At 43.6% G+C, this 26551-nt stretch overlaps 1 protein-coding gene across 7 annotated transcripts in view; it reads right to left on the reverse strand.

Annotated features, from left to right (window-relative positions):
- Window positions 1–24945, reverse strand: part of L3MBTL1 (L3MBTL histone methyl-lysine binding protein 1) — a 63833-nt gene extending 38888 nt beyond the window's left edge. Inside the window, exons 1-9 of one of the 7 annotated variants that reach the window (XM_089673327.1) lie at window positions 15704–15808; window positions 15440–15606; window positions 15115–15242; window positions 12685–12791; window positions 9720–9822; window positions 7830–7953; window positions 7627–7747; window positions 6013–6106; window positions 5602–5693 (exon numbers count right to left, since the gene is read on the reverse strand). In XM_089673327.1, the coding sequence (XP_089529453.1) occupies window positions 5602–5693; window positions 6013–6106; window positions 7627–7747; window positions 7830–7953; window positions 9720–9822; window positions 12685–12791; window positions 15115–15214 (741 nt within the window). In that variant the 5' untranslated portion in view covers window positions 15215–15242; window positions 15440–15606; window positions 15704–15808. Of the gene's footprint in view, window positions 1–5601; window positions 5694–6012; window positions 6107–7626; window positions 7748–7829; window positions 7954–9719; window positions 9823–12684; window positions 12792–15114; window positions 15243–15439; window positions 15843–24794 lie in introns of those variants that run through there. The other 6 variants (XM_089673330.1, XM_089673329.1, XM_089673331.1 and 3 more) reach the window with 6 other exon arrangements.
- Window positions 24946–26551: the final 1606 nt, after the last annotated feature.

Below are 26551 nucleotides of genomic sequence, written 5' to 3' on the forward strand. Positions count from 1 at the left end.
TACTGCCCACTGAATACAACATGCAGTTTAATGTTTGCCATGGCATGTAAAAAGCCCTGAGTAGCAACATGCATGGCCGTGGATAAGGGGGTACCACCAGTCCTTCTGTACGGGGCCCAGGCCAGCAGGGGGGGCCCAGGCAGCTATGTGAATCGGATGTGGACAGGGAGGGTGATCAGCACAGCGCGGGGGGCAATTACTGTAACAAATCCCCTGTATGGCTCTCTCTGCAGCAGCTGAAAGCTGGCTTCTTCTCCTCTCCATACAAGGGATCGGTTCCAGTAATTGCTCCCTGCTGCACCCATGACCATCCCTGTACACCACACATTTCCAACCTGCTGCTCAGGCCCCCCAGTGTGCCCCCAACCACCAGGGCTGGCGGCTTCCCTCCTCTGTTTCCCCCTGACAGCAGCAAGCACACAATAGGATGCTTCAGGATGAAGAGTGGGCAAAGGATCTGGTAAAGATGTCATATTTACCAGCCCCTTCCTTTCCTGAATGAACACAATGAGTGATCGGAACCAATCACTCACTGTTGATTCATAACTGAAGCATAGTAAACTTTCCTTTTTTTGGGGGGGGGGGCTTTCAGGTTGGCTGTATGGGGCCCCATGGTTTCTAACAGAAGCCCTGGCAACATGCCTTGTTTTAGGTGGGTGGTTGGGAGGGGACAGCGTGAAACTGCAGCTCAGCTATTTGTTTTTACTGCCCCCTAACCACCCATGTGATCAGGCCCTAACTGTAGTGGAGAAAATGTGAGGTCACCATTCTGTATACCATTGCTTTCTAGATCAGCCTTTCTCAACCAGGGTGCCTTGAGGTTTTTTTAGGGGTGCCATGCTAAAAATTGCCCAGAAATTGTATACAAGCCAGCGGGTGGAACAAGCCTGCCTTTTAGTTTTACAAAGCCACAGGTTTTCAATGTGCATCATTATGACCTTCTAGCCGCCACCATCCTGACAACCAATGACATCATCAGTTGATAAGGAGGATGTCAGCTGCCTGCACAGCATCCTAGTTTGACCCTCCCCCGTCCCTCTCCATCAGTGCTGGGGTCACATTAGCTCAGTGATGGAAAAAAACTGAGGGAGAAGAGAAACATTGGAATACTAGTCAGTACCGGTGTGCAAAAGTGTATTTTCTTTGGAAGAATAAATCACCTCTAATGTTGGGTGCACTACATGTGTGGATGTTGCTGCGTTATATAAAACTATTAGAATAGTTTTTCACATTTTAGAATGGGGTACCTCAAGACTTTCCATATTTTTAAAGGGTGCCTCTGGACTGTCCATAATTTTTTAGGGTGCCTTGGGATTGTCCATAATTTTTTAGGGTGCCTTGACTGAAAAAAGGTTTAGAAACACTGATCTAGATTACAAGGCTATACATTCAAAAGATGAATAATTGAACCGCGCATACCACTCTCTATTAATTATTACAAGAAAAGTGACCAAAATAAAGTGCTATAATATGCAACTAAATAAAAGTCCCCAGTCTATGTGGGGCACCTCGAGCACTGACAAGTGGAGCACATTAATTAAAGTTGGTGCACGAGCACCCTCACAGTTTATAAATTGGGGACTTTTATTTAGTTGCATACCATAGGACTTTATTCTGGTCACTTTTCTTGCAATTAATAATAGAGTGGCATGAGCGGGTCAATTAACCACCTTTTGAATATATAGCCTTGTAATCTAGACAGCAGCAGAATACAGAATGGTGACCTCACTTTTTCTCCGCTTCAATTAGGGCCTGTTCACATGGGCAGCCAGGGTCACTTTTCTTGTAATTAATAATAGAGAGTGGCATGCGTGGTTCATTATCCATCTTTTGAATGTAGAGTGTTACTACAGCACCTTATAGAACTGCTGCGGTCATTGGTGTGTTTTCGGTTTGTTTGGTTTGCTTTGCTTGAAAATATTTTGAATTGGGTGGTAAGGCCTATTTGCATGTCCTAAGCGCGCAGCAACACAAAGTACAAATTTGAGCCTAGATTACAAGGCTGGCTGAACTGAGCTGCAAGGCATTTGGCAGGTTGGATATTTTTTCTGTGTATCTGCTTACCTAAACTTCTGCTTTAATAGTACTGATTTCAGAATTAGTGAAATGTATTATCTATCTGAGCAGAAAGACAGAAACCATCTCTGCATGGAGTGGGTTAGCATTGCTGGTAATCTGATGTGTAAAACTGTTTGCTCAATTTTGGGTATACACAGTGTAGGCTATGTAGTCATTAGAGGCAGCTTCTGTTTTCCATAGATATGGGAGTTTGGTACATTGATGTCAGATGTGCGTTGCGTTGCTAACGTGGGCGAATGCCCAAAAACTGTATAAGAGTAACTGAACAAAAAGAACTAAAAAGAAAATGATAATCCGGCTACAGGGCTGATTTGCTGGTACAGTGAAGTGAATCCAGTACATCTGGTACAATGGCCTGTTACTTCTTTGTTTCTATTGCCAAGAATTCTTCATATCACAACCCAGTTAGTTCACCGCAATGCACCATGCTACAGCTACTGCCAATTGGTGGATTATGTGATAATAATAATAATGAAAACATCTGTGCTCAGACTTGAATACAATACACAAATCTATGCAGGGGTGGACAAACCATGGGAGCAGGCAAGTGTTGAAGCCTGTAGGACTTGGGGCTTCTTTGTACTAGAGGTGGGCAGAGTGGATTCTTACTCTTCCTATTCTCACACAGATCGATTCTAGGGTGGGTGATAAACAGGAACCTTTTTATGAGGCCCTAACAGTGAATATTTCAGCAAAGTGAGAAATACTTCAAAAAGCTTATCACACAGGTTCATTAATTTGCACCCCCCCCCCTATCTGCACATAGTCACCCTCTATTTGCACTCCCATTGCTCTGCTCAACTGCTGGAGTGAAGTTAAATGCATGGTACTTCTGGGTATAGGGAAACGTGAATATTTTACTTTAATCCCATGATTCTGCATGGGATTCCTGACCATCTAGTAACTAGGCCCAAGTGCTGTCCAATGGACTGGGGCTTTTAGGCCTAAGGTCTACTTACTAGGCCAGTGGTGGGCAACCTTTTTTTTCAACGGAGCCAAATCTCGCCAAATCTCGCCAAAACCACGATTGAAATTTATTTTGAGAGCCACATTTTTAAAACTGAAAATACATCCCCCATATAGTAATTCATCCCCCATAGTAATTCATCCCCCATATAGTAATTAATCCCCCATAGTAATTCATCCCCCATAGTAATTCATCCCCCATATAGTAATTCATCCCCCATATAGTAATTCATCCCTCATAGTAATTCATCCCCCATAGTAATTCATCCCCCATAGTAATTAATCCCCCATAGTAATTCATCCCCCATATAGTAATTCATCCCCCATATAGTAATTCATCCCTCATAGTAATTCATCCCCCATAGTAATTCATCCCCCATAGTAATTAATCCCCCATAGTAATTCATCCCCCATATAGTAATTCATCCCTCATAGTAATTCATCCCCCATATAGTAATTCATCCCCCATAGTAATTCATCCCCCATAGTAATTCATCCCCCATATAGTAATTCATCCCCCATAGTAATTAATCCCCCATATAGTAATTCATCCCCCATAGTAATTCATCCCCCATATAGTAATTCATCCCCCCTATAGTAATTCATCCCCCCTATAGTAATTCATTCCCCATATTGTGTCAATTCACTTACCTTTGCTCCGCGCCTTCCTCTCGCCGTGTTCCCGCGCCGTTCCGGTCTTCAGGGCGGACTGTGAGAGGAGAGGAGTTCGTCACGCTGCCCCGCCTACATCCTGACAGCCAATGTTTGCCACGCTCCGGATTAAAAGGTCCGCCAGGCCGTAGTTTGCCCATTGCTGGGCTAGCTGCAGAGTCCTGACTTTTGAGGCGGCCGCCCGAGAGGAGGGAGGGGAGCGGGCGCCCGGCACACAGAAGAGCCGCATTAAAGTTTGTAAAGAGCCGCATGTGGCTCGCGAGCCGCGGCTTGCCGACCACTGTACTAGGCCTTAGTTAGTCAGATCTACTTCATTCACACTTGTACAACTCCAAAGTCCTGCTGACTTTGGAGAGCAACTTTGGTGCAATTTTGATGCAACTTTGGATGGGTGTGACTTGGATGTGACTTGTCCCTCTGCAAAGTCAGACCCACTGTTGCATGTAATGCATTCAGGTATGACTATCATGCAACTTTTGAGGGTTAACATTGAAGTCTATGGCCCTCAAGTTGCATGAAAGTCAGACCAAAGTAGTGCATTAACTACTTGAAGTCTCTGCAACTTTAAGTCGCACATATATGAATGGCTATCGCTGGAAAACATGGGGTACGACTTTTCATGCAACTTTAAAGTCCAAAGGCTTTTTTTTAAACTTCACCCCCACAAATGAACGGAGTAGTAGCAGCAGACCAAATGGAAGGTAAAAAAAAGGAGTATGAGGGTAATAGGCCATTAAGTGAAACATTTTGTCTTGACCTGCATTTGCAAACCACAGGTCCAATTTTAATCAACATTTCTATTTGGGGGCTTGGTGCTAGTAGCTAAAGTATACATCGCTAACACATCATGGATCTTTATAATACTGTCTGAACGTTTATGGAGGTGATAGCATCACAATGGTAAAGACCAATGTTTCAGGGCCACACAGGACTTCTTTTTCAAGTATGCCTGATGAAGGGGTCCTACGTAGTCATTAAACGTTGCACTTAAGCACTGTGATGTGATCACCTGAAAAACCTTTGGACAGTACTTCAAAGATCTGTGGTGTGCTGGCGATATACACTTACTGGTCACTTTTTTAGGTACACCTTGCTAGTGCAAGAAATATCCCCCACACCATTACACCACCACCACCACCAGCCTGAACCGTTGATACAAGGCAGGATGGATCCATGCTTTCATGTTGTTTACGCCAAATTCTGACCCTACCATCTGAATGTCGCAGCAACCAGTCTGCCCATTCTCCTTTGACCTCTGACATCAACAAGGCATTTTCGTCTACACAACTGCCATTCACTGGATATTTCAGACCATTCTCTGTAAACCCTAGAGATGGTTGTGCATGAAAATCCCAGTAGATAGGTAGTTTTTGAAATACTCAGAACAGTCCATCTAGCACCAACAACCATGCCATGCTCAAAGTCATTTAAATCCCCTTTCTTCCCCATCCTGATGGTCGGTTTGAGCTTCAGCAAGTCGTCTTCACCATGTCAACATGCCATGTGATTGGCAGATTAGCAATTTGTGCTACCAAGCAATTGAACAGGTGTACCTAACAAAGTGGCCGGTGAGTGTATACTTTGGCTTCTGTTACCAGTTTCCAACTGGCAATTACTACAGCAGCTGCTTACATCTTGCCGTTTCCAGGAACGTGAGCTATGGGAATATTACACCTGGTGCTAGTAGCTGACACCAGATTAAGTATATTCCTCAAGATGTCTGTACTGCACGTACATCTGAGCCATGTACTACCTACAGTGAAGATTTATATTACTGGTTAAAACTGTCACTTAGCAGAAATATATATGTATACATTTCTAGTAACTGTTTGTAGCTGAGTATGAATCTCAGGTTTTCATGCATCTATCCTTGCCCAGACTCACCTCCCGAAAGAGATTGAGGGGAGCCGCGTCACAATTCTGCTCTTCCAGGTAAGCAGACCAAGACCAAGAGTCTCCCAGTTCATCACCTGAAGCTATAGATAAAAAAACATGGAAAACAATATAAATGAGTCTATAATGAGGAGAAATAAAAACTGGAAGAAAAAAGAATGGAGGTGTTGTTTTTGCCAATCAAATGTTTCAAATGGGATGTTTGGTCAGGTCTTCCAGCTTACACACTGGATTAATTGGTATGGACAACACTTCCATTTTGTCTCCAATTAGAGAAACACTCAAGAAGGTATTGATGATTTGAGGTTCACAGAGAGGGATATTACAGTGGACCTGGCATAGAGAGGGGGCAATAATGGACACTTCATGTATGCATTGGGAGACCAGAGAACAAAAGCATACTTTGTGTGTCTTTTTGGCTCCATGTTTCCTGCTCCGAGCTCCTCTCACATGGCCCCTCTGTATCTTCGGAGGTCTTCTGCTCTTTCTGCTTCTCCTAAATGATAACACCTCTCAGATATAGAGACAACTCCATTCATAACACTATACACAGACATACATCCCACACTCTTCTGTCATTTTTCTCATCACCTTAATTGTGCTTTTTTACAAAATCTGGGCCAAAGAAAATTACATGTGTTGACCAGAGGATCCAATCAGATTTCAGATGACATATTTCCTGCATTGGCTGGGACAGACTATACAAATTTGGATCATTATAGGCTCCCTGGTTCAACAATTTCAGGCTATAGGGAATTCTTACTAAAGATATTGATGTCATTGTAAATAGAAATGGGAATAGTGCTGCAACCCCAACAGCCCACAGCAATCATTCAGGATGGGATAGAGCGCAACGTGCCTGGATAACCGCAGTACTATAGCGTAGTAACATCAGCATGAAAGTGTAGATCCGGCACCGCAGCATCTTAAAAAATAGAAAAATGCTATTTTATTTCATCCATCACATAAAAGAGGAATCAATACCAGTACACATTGCCGCGTTTCAGCCTCCTACAGAGGCCTTAGTCATAAGTATTGATTGCTCTTTTATGTGATGGATGAAATAAAATTGCATTTTTCTATTTTTTGAGATGCTGGATCTACACTTTCACAATTGAGGCCATTCTAACTTAATTTACACTGAAGCATAGAAATATAATAGAAGCAATCGTTATGATTAAAATAAGTTTTGGAGTACAAAGTCTTTTGCTGGACCCTGTACCCGTCATATGGTTTACAACCACTGTCTTGAAGTTAAAAGATGATACAGCAAACACACAGTTGGCATTTACAGATGACATAGTCACCAAAAATTTGCCTCACTATTTCCAGTTCACATTTAGGCATCTTCAGGATCTGGTAGTCAGAGCTCAGGTTGTACAACCTTAGTGGCTGCTTGAATGCAATAACCAACAGGGGAGATTCCTCTATCTATGCTTTTTAATATGGAGAGGGGAACCACTGGCTGAACAAGAATCAATGACAGAATGAGAGAAATCTAGCTAGCTTAGGATTCCGTGAGCTTCACAGAGACACAAGTATGGATCTGAAGAAGACTAACAATGGTATCAACAAAAAGGTGCCCTCACCCAGCATTTCAGTTACCTTCAAGGCTACTTTAGGTTTGCTTTAATGCACACAGTGAAAATATGGCTGATGCCTAAAGCTACCCAGCAAGAGATATGTTCTGTTTACTAGACCCCACCCTGGCCCACTGACATTCAGAATCTGATTGGTTGCTGTGGACAATACATCACTTTTTGGTAGTTTTTAAAAACATGCTCCAAAATTATTTCTCAAAGATACACTATTGTTTAAGAGTGGAATTACCACTGATGTATTCTATAATCCTTTAATATACACACGAAAGTTACGACATGCAAACAGTTAAACTGATAAGTCCCTGCATAAGACCTGCTCCATTATAGTGTATTGCGGCACTCTCCTCCAATCACAACACAGTGAAGCACTGACAACACTCAGGTGACATGAGTGCAATGATGGCTCTGTCCTCACCATTAGATCGGCCTCTGACTCAGCTGGGCTCTGATACTCTTTTGGCCTCCTTTTCTTGACCGGTTTTGGGGTCTCGCTGCCCACCCCAAAGCCTCGTGATGGCTCCAGGACCAGGGACCTGCTGTGGACACCCCAGAAGCCAGGTAACACTAACCCGCTCCCCATTCACCCCCATCATAGTGATCAGCAGGTCTCAGTCTCACCTCTCTTTGAAGTGACATATTGCACCACATGCCTCACATTTTCCACTGGCCACATGCTGGCAGCCACAGGTATCACAGAGACACAGAGTAGGATCGGAATGAGGGCTCTCCTTCACTTCAGGAACTGCACAGACACAAATGAGTCATAAACACAACTGTACAGTCCCCAGACAAACACATGCATTCATGCTGTGGAGAAAGAAAAATACAACCATTGTAAAAACTATTGCAAAGGGATTGACAACAGTGGAGTCAAAGATTATGGCTGAACCCTTATTTGCTACCATTGAGGAGAATTTGATTGACTAAGAGAAGAAAGCTAAAGCATGCAAAACTGGAGCCAAGACAGCCAATCAGGATTTAACTTTCAGATAAATTAGGCATTTGATTGGTTGTTATAGACATTTTTTATTCCAGTTTTTGTGTATATGTGCTTACATAAGCCTACTAGAGGATAGGTGTTGAGGATTTCCATATACATTTTAGTATAGAGTAGTGCATTATCTTTCAAAGTACGGAAACTGGTGCTTTCAGATATTAGTGCAGAGATCCCAAAGCAGACAGTATTACTCTACCTGTGCTCAACCTGTGGCCTTCCAGCTGTCGCAGAACTATAAGTCCCATCAGGCCTCTGCCTTTGGGAGCCATGCTTGTAACTGTCAGCCTTGCAATGCCTCATGAGGCTTGTAGTTCTACAACACCTGGAGGGCCACAGGTTGAGAACTCATGCTCTACCCTAACCTTTTTACTTCCTTTACCCTAACCTTACGTCTCCCTGTAAGTCAACCCTCACACCAACCCTCTCTAACTCCAGCCCTCATCCCCCTCTGTATCCAAACCTTAACTTTAACCCTTCCTGTATCCCAATCCTAACACTAACACTAACCCTTCCTTCAAGCAGATGTAAACCCACAATATATAACTAAAAAACATTGGGCAATGAAATGCTGCTAAGTATAAAATAACAAAATGTAGGTTTCCATATGAGCCTGTAATTCTGCTGTTGGAGAGCTCATGCAATAGCAACAACACCACTACTGCATTAAGCGGGTCAGTGAGCATTGCTACCCTGCTAAAGCAAGTGCCACTGGCTCAATAGAAGAGCTAGGATTAAATATTTTTTCTTTAACTTCCATGAAAAGATACAAAGGGTTTAAAGATAAAAGAGTAGCTATAATTTTTTTTCTATTTTTGAGATTATATACATTTTAAGTAAATGTAACCCTTGTTTACACACTCTCCTCCCCAGCACTAAAGACTAACTTTTCCTGTGCTGAATTATACTGACTCCTACTTCCCAGAACTTGGCACTTCTGCTTAGAGCAAGGGTCTCCAAACTTTCTAAACAGATGGCCAGTTTACTGTCCTTCAAACTTAAGGGGAGGGCGGCCTGTGGTTATTGGGAGAAGAAAAGGTCTTGACATCAGTGGGAATAAACATTGCCCCATCTTTGGTGTCAGTGGGAGGAAGTGTGCCCCATCGGTGGTGTCATTGGGCTCCATGGTTTGTATCATTGGGAGGAATTAGGCCTCATTGTTCACTATCATTGGGAGGAATTCTAACCCTTAATTGGTTTCAGTGGGGGGAATTATGAGCCATTGTTGGTATCAGTTGTTGGTATCAGTGGATGAAAGGGCCGGATAAAAGCAAGCAAAGGGGCGCATCTGGCCCCCAGGTCACAGTTTGGATAAAACTGGCTTAGAGTATAGTTTCCTATATCTCTGTAATTTCTCTCCACTTTGTGCAGAAACATTAAGAGTTGCACTATACCCACCCTACCTGTATAGTTTGAACATCATAAAAGGTAGAATAGTAGTAATGATAATAATAATGATGGTTCAAATACATCGTTAACTAAAACCCACTTCAGAACTTCAAAAAGGAGGCCACCTTTAGAGATGGTATTGTTGTTCCCTTCTGTGGTTATCGCAATGTCTTCCTCTTTGGGTTGGCTTGGGTTCCCATCCTGGCAATGCAGATGTCCTAAATGAACCTGTCAAAGAACAAGCAAATTGTTTAACCATTTCAAGACTGGACTGTTTCACCCCCTGCCTTCCCAGGCCATTTTTCAGTTTTAGTGCTGTTACACTTTGAATGACAACTACTCAAAAGAGTGAAATAAAAAAAAAAACAGTTTTTCATAGTTTTTGTTCTAAAATTTTGGAAATAAATAATCTTTCTTCATAATTTTAGGCCAAAATGTATTCTGCTAAATTTTTTGGTAAAATAACCAAAATCAATACATATTATATGTGAAAGTTATAAAATCTACAAACTATGGTATATACAGTATATTTGAAAATTGAACATTTTGATGTCCTAAATTGCAGAGAAAGTACAAATACCCCCAAACGACCCTGTTTTGGAAATGAGATAGTCGAAGGTATTTAGTAGGAAGTTGTAATTTTTTTGTCACAATTTTTTGGAAAATTAAGACATTTTTTGTTTTCGCAAAGTTGTCATTTTAACAAATTATTTCTCACACACAGCATGGGCATGCTTAGAATTACAACCAAAAACACATTCTACTACTCCTCACAAGTATGGCGATACCACGAGTGAGACTTTTTCACTGTTTCGATTGATTATGTACCAGACATTGTATCTTGTGTATCATACAGATCAACCAATTGTGCCAAAACCAATGAAATGTAATGGTCACCTCTGTATGAGTAGCTAGGGAATTTAGCTTAGCGTAGCATCCCCTATAGCATTCTCCATTCCTAAAAGTCAAGCAGGCCTTGACTGTAGTCGGACGAACTGATGGGTCAGTTCAGGCGGCAGGTAGAGACATGGTCAGTAAACAGGGAAAAAATCAGTCAAGACAGCAGGCAGCAACAGGCAAGGGTCAGTACATGTGCCTAGCAGAGGCAATGCTGCACTGGTGTGGTGGTTATCAGGAACACTGTTGCTGGCTGCACTGGTCTGGTGACAGTGGGACTTTTGTAGCTGCAATCAGGAACACTGTTGCTGACTTACCATGGTCTGGTGACACTATGACTGGTGTGGCAACAATCAGGGACACCATTGCTGGCTTACACCAGTGTGGTGACACTGCAACTGATGTGGTAGTGATCAGGAAAACTTCCTGGCTGCACTGATCTAGTATGGTGGCAATCAGGAACACTGATTCTAGATACACAGGTCTGGTGACACTGTGACTGGTGTGGTTGTGATTGGAGACACTGGCTACTTGCACTATTAGAGCTCATTCACACATGAGGTTGGGGTATGGTCAGGGGCGGACTGACCATTCGAGCACTCGGGCACTGCCCGAGGGCCCGGGGTCAGTAGGGGGCCCCATGAAATGCCCTTGGTACCTTTTTTATAGGCTTTTTTTAATGTGGGCAAGGACACAGGGGCCCCATGATCCCCTATTGCCCAGGGGCCCCATGAGTTGTCAGTCCGCCCCTGGGTATGGTAAAACCTTAGGCTGAGCCATGGTTTTACCACCCCTCAACCACTACCCCTCTTTAGCTGCAGAGGCAGTGGCAGGGGGTGTACAAATGCTTCTCACTTTGCTTCACAGCTGTGGCAGGAATTATACCCCCTGTACATCTGCCAGTAGTGACCCATGAACGTGAATGGTGGTGCTCATGAAGTGTCCAAGGGGTGATCACAGACACTGGGACTGGTGTGGCAGTTAGATCAGAGACACTCGGACTGGTGTGGCAGTAATCAGGGACACTGGGGCTGTTTTTTTGTGTGTTGGTATATGCCCCCAATGGCAGTGCCCAGCTACCCATGCCCAATTTTAAACAAAAGTTTGCAACTAGGTCTTGTAAAATAAACAGTTTTGGCTTTCTTAGACTTCAGTATGGTTTGGGATTGAGTTTGGGTTTAGCAAATTTTTTGCTGAGTTCTTCGACCCTCCTGCAAAAAATGGTTTGCTCATCCCTTCTCATAGTAGGAGGGGTTCAGCTACAGAGGCAGTGGTGTCAATGCAGAAAGTAGTGGGCAGAACTAGGTGTGGCCAGGGGCTGCTGACAGGCTACATGCATATGAAGCAGTAGTATCAATGCTAATAGCCATTCTCCATGCAACATTTTCTCATCCCACTGTAGCAAGCAGGCACAGTCTGTAGGGGAGTGTCAACTCTGCTCTGACTTCAAAAGCAGTGCAGAATTGTTGCCACACTATCACAGGAAGCTTCATTAGGTGGACTTAAAGACAAATTCCAGGCATGGTATATTATTAAATAGTTACATTGATCCAGTTTGGATCTATGTAACTGTAAATACCATACCTGGCTGATGCCCTTGGAAGTCTGCTACTTCAGGGATCTCGACTTTCTTCCAGGTCCTGTGCTGATGCACTGATAATACAGGAGGTCAGATGCTTGGGATAGCCACCATTGAGAGAATGTTCTCTGACTGGACAGGGTGGAAATTGTGATATCACCATCCCACCTCTCCACCTCATCCAATAAGAGAATGATTTACATTCATTAAGAAAATGCAAAGCATTCTTTGAATGTTGCCATTGCTGAGCAGCCGACTTCCTGTATTCACAATGCATCAGGCCGGCCGCTCAACATGGGACCTGGAACCAAGTGGAGATCACTGGAGTAGCGGTGTGTTCTTCAATGATTTCCAGTTTCCAAGGGCATAGGCCAGGTATGGAAGATACATAGTTACATTGGTCCATGCTGGATTTAACTATGTAAAAAAATACCATGCCTGGAATTCTTCTTTAATTGGTAACTGGGTCAACAGGCATTTATTACACTTTTGCCAGGGGACCAGGAGAAAATAAAAAGGACAGATGGACATATAATTAACTTTAACAGAAATACTGTAATTTTTTTGAACTGAAAAGCCTTATGTCATGTTCCTAAATTTCACTTTCATCTAACCTGTGGATTCACAGTGGCGGTGACTGGCTCCAATCCTCTCCTCTCTCGCTGCTCCTGCAGAATGGGGCGCTGAGTATCTGAGCAGGTGGATAGGTGCAACCTAACAACTGTTGGCAAAAAGGCAATATTTTATGAGACATAAGGATTCGTTTGTCTTTTTTTTTAATTTTCTGGTATATCTGTGCCATAATCTGTCCTTAATTCACATCCTAAAAGCCAAGCCATATATACTGCTTCAATCAATCAACCAAAATTCTCCCATTCATTTTTCTAGTGATATGTGAAAGAGAGCATCTAAGAAGCTATGGGAAAACAGAAATGCATGATTCCCTGTAGGTCCTGTTCATCAAAGTATCAAAAACGAATTGTTTGTATTGTCTTGTATCAACCAGTTTCTTTATTTCATTCTACAACATGTATTTTATTGTACAGTTGGAATCAGATTTTAGAATAGAAGACACCCAGACAGAAACTGGTAAATCAAGCCTACTACATTTATCACCAGGTTCCAAATTTAAAGTGTATCTTCAGGCAAACGTAGGGTTAAGGTTACAGTACAGATCAGTACACAGTGGTAAGTATGGACTGTTTTACTGACCAAAGAATTTGCCATGGAGCAGGCAATGACACTGGAGGCTGTGAATCTGAAAAAATATTAAGAGAGTCCCAAGTTTGTAGTACCATTGTTCAACTTATTAATGTGTTAAGGTTTCAAATGAGATCCTTTTTGTTAATCACTTGCCTACCGGACCCAGGCCAAGATTCAGCTTTCAGTGCTGACGCACTTTGAATGACAACTGCGCCGTCATGCAACACTGTACCTAAATTAAATTTTTATCTTTTCTTTTGGTGGTATTTATTCACCACTGGGTTTTTATTATTTGCAAAATAAATGAAAAAAGACCATAAATCTTGAAAAAAAAATTATTCTTAGTTTCTGTTTTATTTTTTAATTTTCTCCTGCACTGATGGGGCTGCACTTGTGATCAGTGCAAATGCCCCCTATGTAAATTGCTTGAGAACTGTGACAGCATGTGAGGAAAGAACTGCCGATACCCAGCAAGTCTGTTTGCAATGTGATCAGCTGTGATTGGACACAGCTGATCACATGGTAAAAGGCCACTGCGATTGGCCCTTTACTGAGATCTGTGATCAGCTGTGTCTGAAGCAGGGGCAGACTGACAACTCATGGGGTCCCCGGGCAATAGGGGATCATGGGGCCCCTGTGCCCTTGCCCAAACTCAAAAAAGCCTATGAAAAAGGTACCAGGGGAATCTCATGGGGCCCCCTACTGACCCGGGGCCCTCGGGCAGTGCCCCAGTTTCCAAATGGTCAGTCCGCCCCTGGTCTGAAGGATACAATGCATGCCCTGGGGCCGTGCAGAGGGGCGCGGTTCTGGGAGGATATCACTAGAAGCCCTCCCAGAACTAGCCAACCGTGCTGTAGCCATCTTTTGGCTATAGTGCGGTCGGCAAGTGGTTAACTGGCAAAAATAAGTAATGGGAATTGTGCATTGTATGGTGCACATCCATGAGGGTTCTATAACTATTCCTAAATGAGTCTGGTATTCTAGAGGGTTACACTACCATCATGGAGACTGGGGAAACCTCTAGTAAGCTCCACTGGGCATTTCTATATGAGTGTCTAAGGGTTGATACTCTCATTTATTATTTATTTATTTCAGGTACTTATATAGCACTGTCAATTTACGAAGTGCTTTACATATATATATTGTACATTCTCATCAGTCCCTAACCCTCAAGGGGCGTACAATCTAATGTCCCTAACTCACATTCATACATACACATACTAGGGACAATTTAGACAGGATCCAATTAACCTACCAGCATGTCTTTGGTGATGGAGAAGAACACCTACATGGGACACCTCAACTATGGTATGTGGTTTTCACACTTATATTTAAATGTATGGAACCAGGACCCCTGTTTTAAATCTCCATTCATATGTTGGTATAATAGTGCAGCATTATTACTCAGGGATAGATGTATTTGTTGGTGTTCCTTTGTATTCTCTCTGTCGGGCCAGAAATGCCAGGGATTAAGTACCCCCATGGAAGATGACCTGTCTTTAACCTGAGCTCAGGGCTGACCATCTGTTTGGGCCTTTGGAGGAGCGTAAAACTTTCAAATACCAAATCTGACTGCACCTTAAATACATATCAGTTTTGTGAGTGCCTGTTATCAAGACTGAGCTCAGCGAGATCACCATTCAGCCTAACACTTCTGCTGGAAGAAAATACAAGTAAAAACTGAAAAACTGAGCTCTCTCTGAGAGGTGATGCTGAACCATTAAGCCAACGCCAGGATTTATTCAGAGCATTATAAATGTCTACAAATTAATGGTTCCATTTACAGGAGGTCCTTTTTGCTAGCTTGATATGAGTTGTGGGTGTTGTGCTTGGTTTGTTACCTGAGACAGCTGGAGAAGGTAGAAGCACACTGCTTTCGCGGGTCACCAAATGCACACCACCACCCTCTTCACATTTTATATTTTCTACCAAGGGATCCATAGCATCACAGCAGACCTTGTAAAAAAGACTAGAAACCATAAAGAGCACAAGAAAAAGAAAGGTTAAATACTGAAATATGTGATAACAAACATAACATAAATGTACAGTACAGACTATGACAGTCATGTAAAGGTTAGGTAAGGTATGGGGTGAGTGTCAGATGTACACAAGGAATATATTTTTCAAAGCAGTGATATGAAAAAACACAAGATGGGCTACACATACAATGTTAATGGTTGAGTGTTTTCGAAAACCTCCTTGTAGCTTTAAATGGATTCTTCAATTTCACCCATATTGCCTTTTCTGTCAGCTTAATAGCAAATGGAATAATATTTTACAAGGCTGCTGAGATCCCTTCCATCACCGTGATGTTGGTCCGTTTTTAGAAACAGCTGAAGAGAAGAAGCGATGGAGGAACAGATAACGGTCTTCCTGAGGGTGATGGAGCCCCACATGGCAATGAAGAGGTTAAACACCAGAGAATCTTACCTAACGTGACAGCAGTGCTATTCTAGCCGCAATCTGCAGGGTGCTTGTGCGCTTGCGCTCTCCCTATTGTATGTGTGTGTAGCACAGGGAGAGGGAAGGCAGCATTCCGAGAAGGCGGGGGGTGTCTGCTCTGCCTTTATTAAATTGTAATAGAAGAACAAACGTAAGGTGGATCTCAACATACAATTTACAGCAATGGATTTCTTATCCTATACAGAAATAGGTGAAAAAATATGGATATGAGCTTGTATGGAGGAGTTCTGTATGAATGCACAAAGCTACATACCAAGTGCATTTGTAAAGGTCAAAAAACAATGCGCTAAATCCTAATTGCAATTGGTACTTAATTCCTTATGCAGAGTGATGAGCAATGGATGGCAAACGCTGATGGATAGACAGTGATGTTGGCATAGACTGCCAGACTTTGGGTAACATATCTCAATAAATTTTTCAGTAAAATCAGGCTTCGTATTTAACATAACAAGCCACACTCCCCTTAAAGTGGAGGTCAGAGCTTGCTTCAAAGTCAAAAGCCCACAGTAAAATATATACTTACCACCTTACATTCCCCCATGGAACCCAGGCAAGGGTCACATCTAATCCTCCTGGTGAGGTCCCAGGAAATCATATGAGGCATCAACAAACAGATGTCAGATTATAAATTAAATTTGGTTTTTAACATTCTCTTCTAATTTTTTTAAAGTTTCTTTGTAATGAAGGTTTTACATGGGGCGGGGGATTGAATAATTAGTGTATATATATATATATATATATATATATATATATATATATATATGGCTTTATATAGGTGCAGGAACTCAACCACGACTCCCCAAAACCCCCCTCCCCACACACTCCCTCCAAACCTCATCAAATAGTGAGCGTGGTCAAATTTCACTAGCAGAGAGAGGGTCTTAAAGGGGCATTAAATACTAAGGGTGCATTACCTACAGAGTGCACAGTTTGGGGGGGGGGGTGTTACAAGCAGAGTTCAGAGGTGCACTACATACAGAGTTTGGGGGTGTGCTAAGTGCATAGTAGAGAGTTCAGGGACGTGCTGCATAGGGTGCAGAGTTCAGGGGTACGCTAAACACAAAGTGCAGAGTTCAGGGGTGCACTACATCCAGAGTTTGTGGGTGTGCTAAGTACATAGTAGAGAGTTCAGGGGTAAGCTACACACAGAGTGCAGAGTTCAGGGGTAAGCTACATGCAGAGATTGGGGGGTGCTAAGTACATATTGCAGAGTTCAGGGGCAGTAGAGAGGTCAGGGGTATGCTACACACAGAGTACAGTGTTCAGGGGTGCACTACATCCAGAGTTCAGGAGTGTGCTAAGTACATAGTAGAGAGTTCAGGGGTAAGATACAGACAGAGTGCAGAGTTCAGGGGTGCACTACATGCAGAGATTGGGAGGGGGGGTGCTAAGTACATACTGCAGAGTTCAGGGGCAGTAGAGAGTTCAGGGGTAAGCTACACACAGAGTACAGTGTTCAGGGGTGCACTACGAGAGGTCGGGAGTGTGCTAAGGACATAGTAGAGAGTTCAGGGGTAAGCTACACACAGAGTGCAGAGTTCAGGGGTGCACTACATGCAGAGTTTGGGGGTGTGCTAAGTACATAGTAGAGTTCAGGGGTAAGCTACACACAGAGTGCAGAGTTCAGGGGTGCACTACATGCAGAGTTTGGGGGTGTGCTACATACATACTGCAGAGTTCAGGGGTGCACTACAGAGTGCAGAGTTCAGCCTTTTTGCACAGCTGCTTACCTCTGCATCCCCCATCCATATCTCATTTTTACTCCTCTTCGGCTCTGACCTCTGCATGCAACCGTCCCTTCCACTGCACCCATCTTCTTCCCCCTCCTTAAAAGCTCCGCCATCTTCCACATGTATTACTTTTGTTGCTGTATTTATGCTGAAGCCCCCAGCTGGCTTTAGTACCTCCCCGTACACTGTAGGAGGCTCCACTTCACTCACTTGCAGGGAGATCATCTAGTGGGGATTTCGGCATCTGCACTGCACCCCAAGCACCTGCATCTCCCTGGTCCCCATTCTGCACTCAGTGGGAGCCATTGGGAAAACACTGAAGTCGGATTTCTGTATTTACAAGTGATAGTGGTCAGCAGGGAGCAGATGGCCTGATCCAGAGGTGGTGGAACTGAGTTCCACCAAGTTCCAGCTGAAAAAAATGCCCTGTATATATACAGAGGTTAGACAAAAAAATTAAAACACTAAATGATTTGGAGGTGTGAAAGTGACGACATGTTTCGCATTGAAAGTGATGTAACATACTTTTGCTTCTGCTGTGTGATGAGACACCTAGCTAACAGGTGGGCAGTCTCACTTTTGTCATTCATTCATGTGCTATTAGTAATACAGAGTTGTGTCAGAGCTTACTGAGGTTCAAGAAGGGCAGATTGCTGGTGCCCGCTTAGCTGGCTCCTCTGTGACTGAAGTTGCCAATCTTTTGGTGTGTCGCGAGGTACAGTATCAGAAGTTATGACGGCATATACAATTTCTGGGAAAATGTTGTCTGATAAGCATAAGTGTGGTCAACTGACCGAAAGAGACAAAAGGACACTGTACAGGATTGCGACCTGGAATAAGAAAACAAATGCTTCAAAAGTGACTGCAGAGCTCAATCTCAGTCTCCACAGGATCGGCTCAGCGAATGACAGAAGAGAGCCCTGTGTTTGTAAACAACACAGGGCTCTCTAAAGATAGGAGAGATGTGTCGGCACTTTGCTTAGTAAAACAGCACAGAATACACACAGTAAACATTGGTAGGTGCACAGTTAACCCTTTGATTGCCCCTAAAAGTTAACCCCTTCCCAGCCAGTGTCGTTAACACTCAAGGGGTGTACAATCTAAGGTCCCTAACTTACATCCATACATACATGGGCCAATTTCAACAGGATCCAATTAACCTGCCAGCATATCTTTGGAGTGTGGGAGGAAACCGGAGTACCTAAAGGAAACCCACGCAGGCACAGGGAGAACATGCAAACTCCAGGTAGGTGGTGCCGTGGTTGGGACTCGAACCAGCGACCCTAGTACTGCCAGGAAGAAGTGCTAACCATTTAGCCACTGTGCCACCAATCATTAGATGTGTTGGCTGCATCAGATTGTTTGTTTTTTACCTCTGTTTTCACCTGGTGATCTAGCCAGTGACCAGGGCCAGGACAAGAGGGGAAGCTACCCTGGGAGCAGCAGAGCAAGGGGGGCAGAGAGTGAACGTAAGGGAGTACACCCATTCTACAACATGTATTAGTAGTCGGGGGAGGGTGCAGTTCTGCATCCTTGCCCTGGGAGCAGCAGAGCAAGGGGGGCATAGAGTGTACGTAGGGGAGTACACCCATTCTACAACATGTATTAGTAGTGGGGGGAGGGCGCGGTTCTGCATCCTTGCCCTGGGAGCAGCAGAGCAAGGGGGGCTTAGAGTGTACGTAGGGGAGTACACCCATTCTACAACATGTATTAGTAGTGGGGGGAGTGCGCAGTTCTGCATCCTAGCAAGGGGGGCAGAGAGTGAACGTAGGGGAGTACACCCATTCTACAACATGTATTAGTAGTGGGGGGAGGGCGCGGTTCTGCATCCTTGCACTGGGAGCAGCAGAGCAAGGGGGGCTTAGAGTATACGTAGGGGAGTACACCCATTCTACAACATGTATTAGTAGTGGGGGGAGGGCGCGGTTCTGCATCCTTGCACTGGGAGCAGCAGAGCAAGGGGGGCTTAGAGTATACGTAGGGGAGTACACCCATTCTACAACATGTATTAGTAGTGGGGGAGGGCGCGGTTCTGCATCCTTGCATTTGGAGCAGCAGAGCAAGGGGGCTTAGAGTGTACGTAGGGGAGAACACCCATTCTACAACATGTAATAGTAGTGGGGGGAGGGCGCGGTTCTGCATCCTTGCATTGGGAGCAGCAGAGCAAGGGGGGCTTAGAGTGTACGTAGGGGAGTACACCCATTCTACAACATTTATTAGTGGTGGGGGGAGGGCGCAGTTCTGCATCCTTGCACTGGGAGCAGCAGAGCAAGGGGGGCTTAGATTGTACGTAGGGGAGTACACCCATTCTACAACATGCATTAGTAGTGGGGGGAGGGCGCAGTTCTGCATCCTTGCCCTGGGCGCTGGATGCACTTGTGCTGTTACTGCCAGTAACATACCTCCAGTATTAGTGAGACACAACTCGAAGCAGGAGCACAGGGCACAGCAGCATTGTCAATCTTGGGGAGGAGGGGGGTATTAAAGGTATTAGCAGATTTATTATTATTATACAGGATTTATATAGCGCCAACAGTTTGCGCAGCGCTTTACAAAATGAAGATAGACATTACAGTTACAATACAATTTGGTACAAGAGGAAACAGAGGGCCCTGCTCGTTAGAGCTTACAATCTAAGATTTGAATACAATAACAAATTGAAGCCAAACTCCAGCTCACTCTTTATAATCAGTTACAGCAACAGTTTTTTCCTTTTGGGATAAAGGTTTTACATGATTTAATAAAAGCTGATTATTTTAATCACCCCGTCAGTGGTAAATGGATTGTCTCATCCACATAATCTGATACATTCTGCTGGAGAGCTTGAGCTTCTGAAAAACAGCACACATGCTGGCTGAATGAAAATAAAAGAAAGTTTCAAAAAGAAAACTAATACAGCCATCACATCTAAGATTCGGTAAGCTGCAGTATACTGTTTTCTTTTGGGCTTAATACTGCTTTAAGCTTCTACTGGCTGATATAATCGTAGTTGCATGAATATAGAGTAAAGCTTATTTTTACTGTTGGGTAATGGAAGATTTTGGAAGAATTTTCCACGCCCTGGTTCCTTGTAGGATGAGAACCAGTGTCCTAGGGGACCAAGCAGAGCCAGCCAGCGATAGCCTCTACCACAGCAGTCTCCTGACATCCTCTGAATCGGTAACGGTCACACGATTAATGTCTCTCTGTGCTTATCCTGGATTCTTCTTGACAGATGGAGTAATGATAAACTCATTTAGGAATTTGCAATCTTTAATTATAAATGTCAAATATCACTATCATAAAAAGTTCCCATATGACTATGCCCTATGGGTCTACATTTGTATAATACAAGTGTTTAATTGCACACCTTTGACAGCATGTTAATGTATTGCTAGACAACTGTCTACTAATAGGGGTCCCCTTACTTCAGTAATGCGGAAAACACAAGAGCATAGATCAGAGGAAAGGGAATGAGCGTTGCCCAGAGCAAACAAGGTGACAGCTGCTGTTCCTACTGCTACTTAGGAAATGAAAGGGCAAGTCTTAGTGATTGCTATGGGCAACATACTTAAAACAACCAAGAAAACAGGTCACTGGGGTATCCCTGAGCTTCATGGGAGCAGGTCTTCATTTACTTTATCCACAGTGGCTGAATAATCAGCAAGAAATGACATTACAGGATCTAAAGTACTTCTTCCTTCAACAGAAATGTAGATTGTCATAGCATGTACAGACGTTCATTCCACAGATGAAACATATGCAGTACATCTTTGCAACATGCGCATATTTCCCCTTCCATGCTGCATGTAGGGTCTGGGATTAAAAATCCCATTTCAGTCTTTGCAGATGACACCAAGCTGTGCAGTGGAATAACGTCCTTACAGGATGTCTTCAATTTACAAGCCGACCTCAATGCACTGTTTAATTGGGCAACTATGTGTCAAATGAGGTTTAATGTTGATAAATGTAAGGTTCTGCACTTGGGGGCTAAGAATATGCATGCTTCATACATACTGGGGGGGGAGTACAACTGGGGGAATCAATGGTGGAGAAGGATCTGGGAGTTCTGGTAGATCACAAGCTTAATAATGGCATGCAATGCCAAGCTGCGGTTTCTAAAGCGAGCAAAATCCTCTCTTGTATTAAAAGAGGTATAGACTCCAGAGAGAGAGATATCATATTACCCCGCTACAAATCATTAGTAAGACCTCATCTGGAATATGCAGTTCAGTTTTGGGCACCAATTCACAAAAAGAACATTGGGGAACTGGAGAAAGTACAGAGAAGGGCAACCAAACTGATACGAGGCATGGAGGAGCTCAGCTATGAGGAAAGATTAGAGGAACTGAAGTTATTCTCTTGAGAAGAGGAAATTAAGGGGGGATATGATCTCCATGTATAAATACATCAGTGGTGCATATAGTGAACTCGGTGTAGAGTTATTCACCCTGAGGTCATCACAGAGGACAAGGGGGCACTCTGTACATCTGGAGGAAAAGAAATTTAATCTCCAAACACCTAAATGTTTTTTCACAGTGAGAGCTGTGAAAATGTGGAATAGACTCCCTCAAGAGTTGGTCCTGGCCAGCTCAGTGAATTGCTTCATAAAAGTCCTGGATTCTTTCTTACATACACAGAATATAACGGGATACTAACATTTATAGGTAAAGTTGATTCAGGGAACGTCTGACTGCCTCTTGGGGGATCATGAAGGAATATTTTTCCCTGCAGCAGCAAATTGGATCGTGCCTTACTGGGGTTTTTTTCCTTCCTCTGGATCAACTGTGGGTATAGAATTATAACTTTTAATTTTTTTTTAATGGTTGAACTTGATGGTCTTTTGTCTTTTTTCAGTCAGACTAACTATGTACAGAACAATAACATGATCTGCCAGAAATCCAAAGTGTTCCATGAATGTGTGTTCCCACATTCCATACTTCCTTTACTGCACTGAAATCCCAAGCATGTTGGTTAGTTTTGCTCAGTTCTTCCCTGCTGGAGTATAGAACATCTCCCATCGCCTCATCTCTATAGCATAGATGGACGGTGTTTTGTAGTTCTGAATAGAACTGGCTGATAACCCAGCTTGGGATTTCAGTGGAGCACATGGGAGTTAGGATCTCACTAGATTTCTGGCAGGATTGGCAGGCGTGTTTTCTGTGCTTGCAGCATTTTTAAAAGGATAAAACCGGGACTAATGTGCGTGTATTACAGAGGCGTATTGATTTTTTTTTTTTTTTTGTCCAGACTTTCAAGTACCCTTTTTGTAGGAAATTAAATGTTTGCACCTACCTTTCAATATGTTCTTGAGCATGCCAGCAACTTGAGCACTGTCACACCCTGCTTCTGTCCTTCACCAGTGGTCCTTTAGCCTAGGTTCACACTGATGCGGTGCGGAATTTGCAGCAGTTTCTGTGCGAATTCCGCATCACATCACAATCGCACCTCGTTCATGCGAACAGATGCGGGTGTATATGTTAACGACACCCTGAAATTGTTCCACAAAACGCGGTGTGATGTGCAGTATCGGATCGCATGGGTTTGAATATCCACACGATCTGATTCTAGTGTGGAGCAAAAAAAGGGTCCTACATCTTTTTGGTGCGAATGAGGTGCGATTTGAGTCATACAAAAATGTATGGCTCAAATCGCACCGCACAGAATTGGCATGTGATTTGCACAGGAATGCGAAGCGGTTCCTGTGCAAATCACATGCGGTATGCCACACTGCACAAGTGTGAACCCAGGCTTAGTGAAAGGATAGATTAACAACCAGTAGTTACTTGTGGTCAGTGGGAGAGTGTGGGCTGACTCTTGTTTTATTCATAACTGAGAACAACAGATATTTAAAGATGTTATTTTGTCACCTTCATTTGAAACATGTTGCTAGTTTAGTTTTAGTTTTAGCAAACCTACACCTAGCAAACTTGCAACATGCTACAAGCTATGAGTGCCTATTAGATCCATTTTTTTAAGATCAGCACAAGTTTTTGAGAAGAAACCTATAAAGAAAAAATATCAACATTAATCGTATCAGTTCTGTATGTTTACAATCATTTGTCACTTACCTTGAAAAGGTACAGGAGCAACTACTTCCAAAAACTATCTATACATACATGAATCGCTTTGGTTACATAGTTAGTCTGGCTGAAAAAAGACAAAAGTCCATCCAGTTCAACCATTAAAAAAAAAAAGTTATAATCCTATACCCACAGTTGATCTAGAGGAAGGCAAAAAACCCAGCAAAGCATGATCCAATTTGCTCCTGTAAGGAAAAAAAAAAATTCCTTCCTGATCCTCCGAGAGGCTATCGGATATTCCTTGGATCAACTTTACCTATAAATGTTAGTATCCAGTTATATTCTGTGTATTCAAGAAATAATCCAGGACTTTTTTAAAGAAATCTACTGAGCTGGCCAGAACCAACTCTTGAGGAAGTCTATTCCACATTTTCACAGCTCTCACTGTGAAGAAACCTTTCCGTGTTTGGAGATTACATTTCTTTCCCTCCAGACATAAAGCGTGCCCCCTTGTCCTCTGTGATGACCTCAGGGTGAATAACTCTACACCGAGTTCACTATATGAACCACTGATGTATTATACATGGAGATCATATCCCCCCTTATGTATTATACATGGAGATCATATCCCCCTTATGTATTATACATGGAGATCACATCCCCCCTTATGTATTATACATGGTAATCATATCCCCCCTTATGTATTATACATGGAGATCATATCCCCCCTTATGTATTATACATGGAGATCATATCCCCCCTTATGTATTATACATGGAGATCATATCCCCCCTTATGTATTATACATGTTGATCATATCCCCCCGTATGTATTATACATGGAGATCATATCCCCCCTTATGTATTATACATGGTGATCATATCCCCCCTCCATGTATTATACATGGAGATCATATCCCCCCTTAATCTCCACTTCTCAAGAAAGAATACATTCATTTCCTCTAATCTTTCCGCATAGCTGAGCTCCTCCATGCCTCGTATCAGTTTAGTTGCCCTTCTCTGTACTTTCTCCAGTTCCCCAATATTCTTTTTTGTAAATCGGTGCCCAAAACTGAACTGCATATTCCAGATGAGGTTTTACTAATAATTTGTACCGGGGTAATATGATATCTCTCTCTCTGGAGTCTATTCCTCTTTTAAAGTGCGTAGTACAAATATCCAGAGATAATAAAAAAAAATAACATGCAAAAAACATATATATTACATATAATTATTGATTAAATTCAATTAAAGTGAAGGAAATTATATTAAAACAAAAAGTCCAAAAACAGTTCCAGCAAGAATGTGCACAGTGGTATAGCCACACCTCTTCCAAACTTCTTGTATCTGTAGTGCCACCAGCAACCAATGAACATCCAAAGTGATGATACAGTGGTCTCTTGCCGACTCCCCATGACCTCCTTATGTTTTAGAGCGGTCAAAACGTGCTTAAGTAATCTCTCAGAGCATCTGGATCACCTTCCAAGCCGTCTCAATCACACTCAGGAGCACCGTCAATATTGTATATTTGACCCTGTTTCAAACATAACAATCATGTAAGGTAAAAAAAGAGAGAATCTCTCCATAGCGTAAAAGCTCAAACAGCTTATTGAAGCCAAAAACTGCACTCACATATATTAAAAACACATGCACATGTAATATATATTCACCGGACCAGAATCAGCAAATACTTCCTGGAATGTAGTAGAGTGCGATGACATCAGCAGGGGCCCAATGCATTTTGTCATCAAAAGACATCTTCCTGGTCAAAGAGAGGTTACCCAGAATAAGCACAAACCAGAAATCACCCCAAAATGCCTAGCATATCCTGTAACGAGATCTAACAGGCACAGGCCTGGGATATTGAGCAATTTTAAGATTTATCCAAATTTATTTGGGCATCCCCTATGTTGATAAATAGGACATTCCAGCCAAAGAGTGTCACCAATCCGCTTAATCCACTCACCTCAAGTGGGTGGGGTGTCAGACTTCCAATGAGTTAAAATCAGCTTTTAGGGGCCGAAATAGGGCCCTTAAGATAACTTCATTATTAAATTCTTGCAATTCCAAGGAATCTAGTTGGCAGGGATTGTGCATATCTATGTGCAGGCAGTGAACCCTTCTAAGCCTTGCTGATGGCCGATTAGCAAATGCGCAATCACACACACAAGTGTGCATGCGCGATGTCACATTAGCACCAGGCAGGCTATTTAAGCTGGGCTAGTGCCTTGCATTAATTAGTGCCATTTGGTCTATTACGTTTAAGCACCTGTGCATCCTGTTACCTGTGATTGTGTTGCCGATCTGATCTGTTATTGACCCTGCCCGAACGCTGCCTGTACCGACCCCTGGCCTGCCCTTTCACTAGTCTTCTGCCTACTGTTTATGCTTGCTCTGCCTGCTAGTTGCCGACCCAGACTGTCTGACTTTGCCTTACTCTGCCCCCTGCACCTGAACCAGCTTATCCTTGCGGGTATCCTGCTCCTGCACCTCTGCCAGCATGCCACCTGCCAGTCTGCTCCTGCACCTCTGCCAGCATGCCACCTGCCAGTCTGCTCCTGCACCTCTGCCAGCATGCCACCTGCCAGTCTGCTCCTGCACCTCTGCCAGCATGCCAGTCTGCTCCTGCACCTCTGCCAGTGTGCCACCTGCCAGTCTGCTCCTGCACCTCTGCCAGTCTGCTCCTGCACCTCTGCCAGCATGCCACCTGCCAGTCTGCTCCTGCACCTCTGCCAGCATGCCACCTGCCAGTCTGCTCCTGCACTTCTGCTAGCGTGCCACCTGCCAGTCTGCTCCTGCACTTCTGCTAGCGTGCCACCTGCCAGTCTGCTCCTGCACTTCTGCTAGCGTGCCACCTGCCAGTCTGCTCCTGCATCTCTGCCAGCATGCCACCTGCCAGTCTGCTCCTGCATCTCTGCCAGCATGCCACCTGCCAGTCTGCTCCTGCACCTCTGCCAGCATGCCACCTGCCAGTCTGCTCCTGCACCTCTGCCAGCATGCCACCTGCCAGTCTGCTCCTGCACCTCTGCCAGTCTGCTCCTGCACCTCTGCCAGCATGCCACCTGCCAGTCTGCTCCTGCACCT

This window comes from Staurois parvus, unplaced genomic scaffold, assembly GCF_062004578.1.
Source record: "Staurois parvus isolate SC_StPar_1 unplaced genomic scaffold, SC_StPar_1.0 ptg000137l, whole genome shotgun sequence".
In the NCBI taxonomy this organism is placed as follows: domain Eukaryota; kingdom Metazoa; phylum Chordata; class Amphibia; order Anura; family Ranidae; genus Staurois; species Staurois parvus.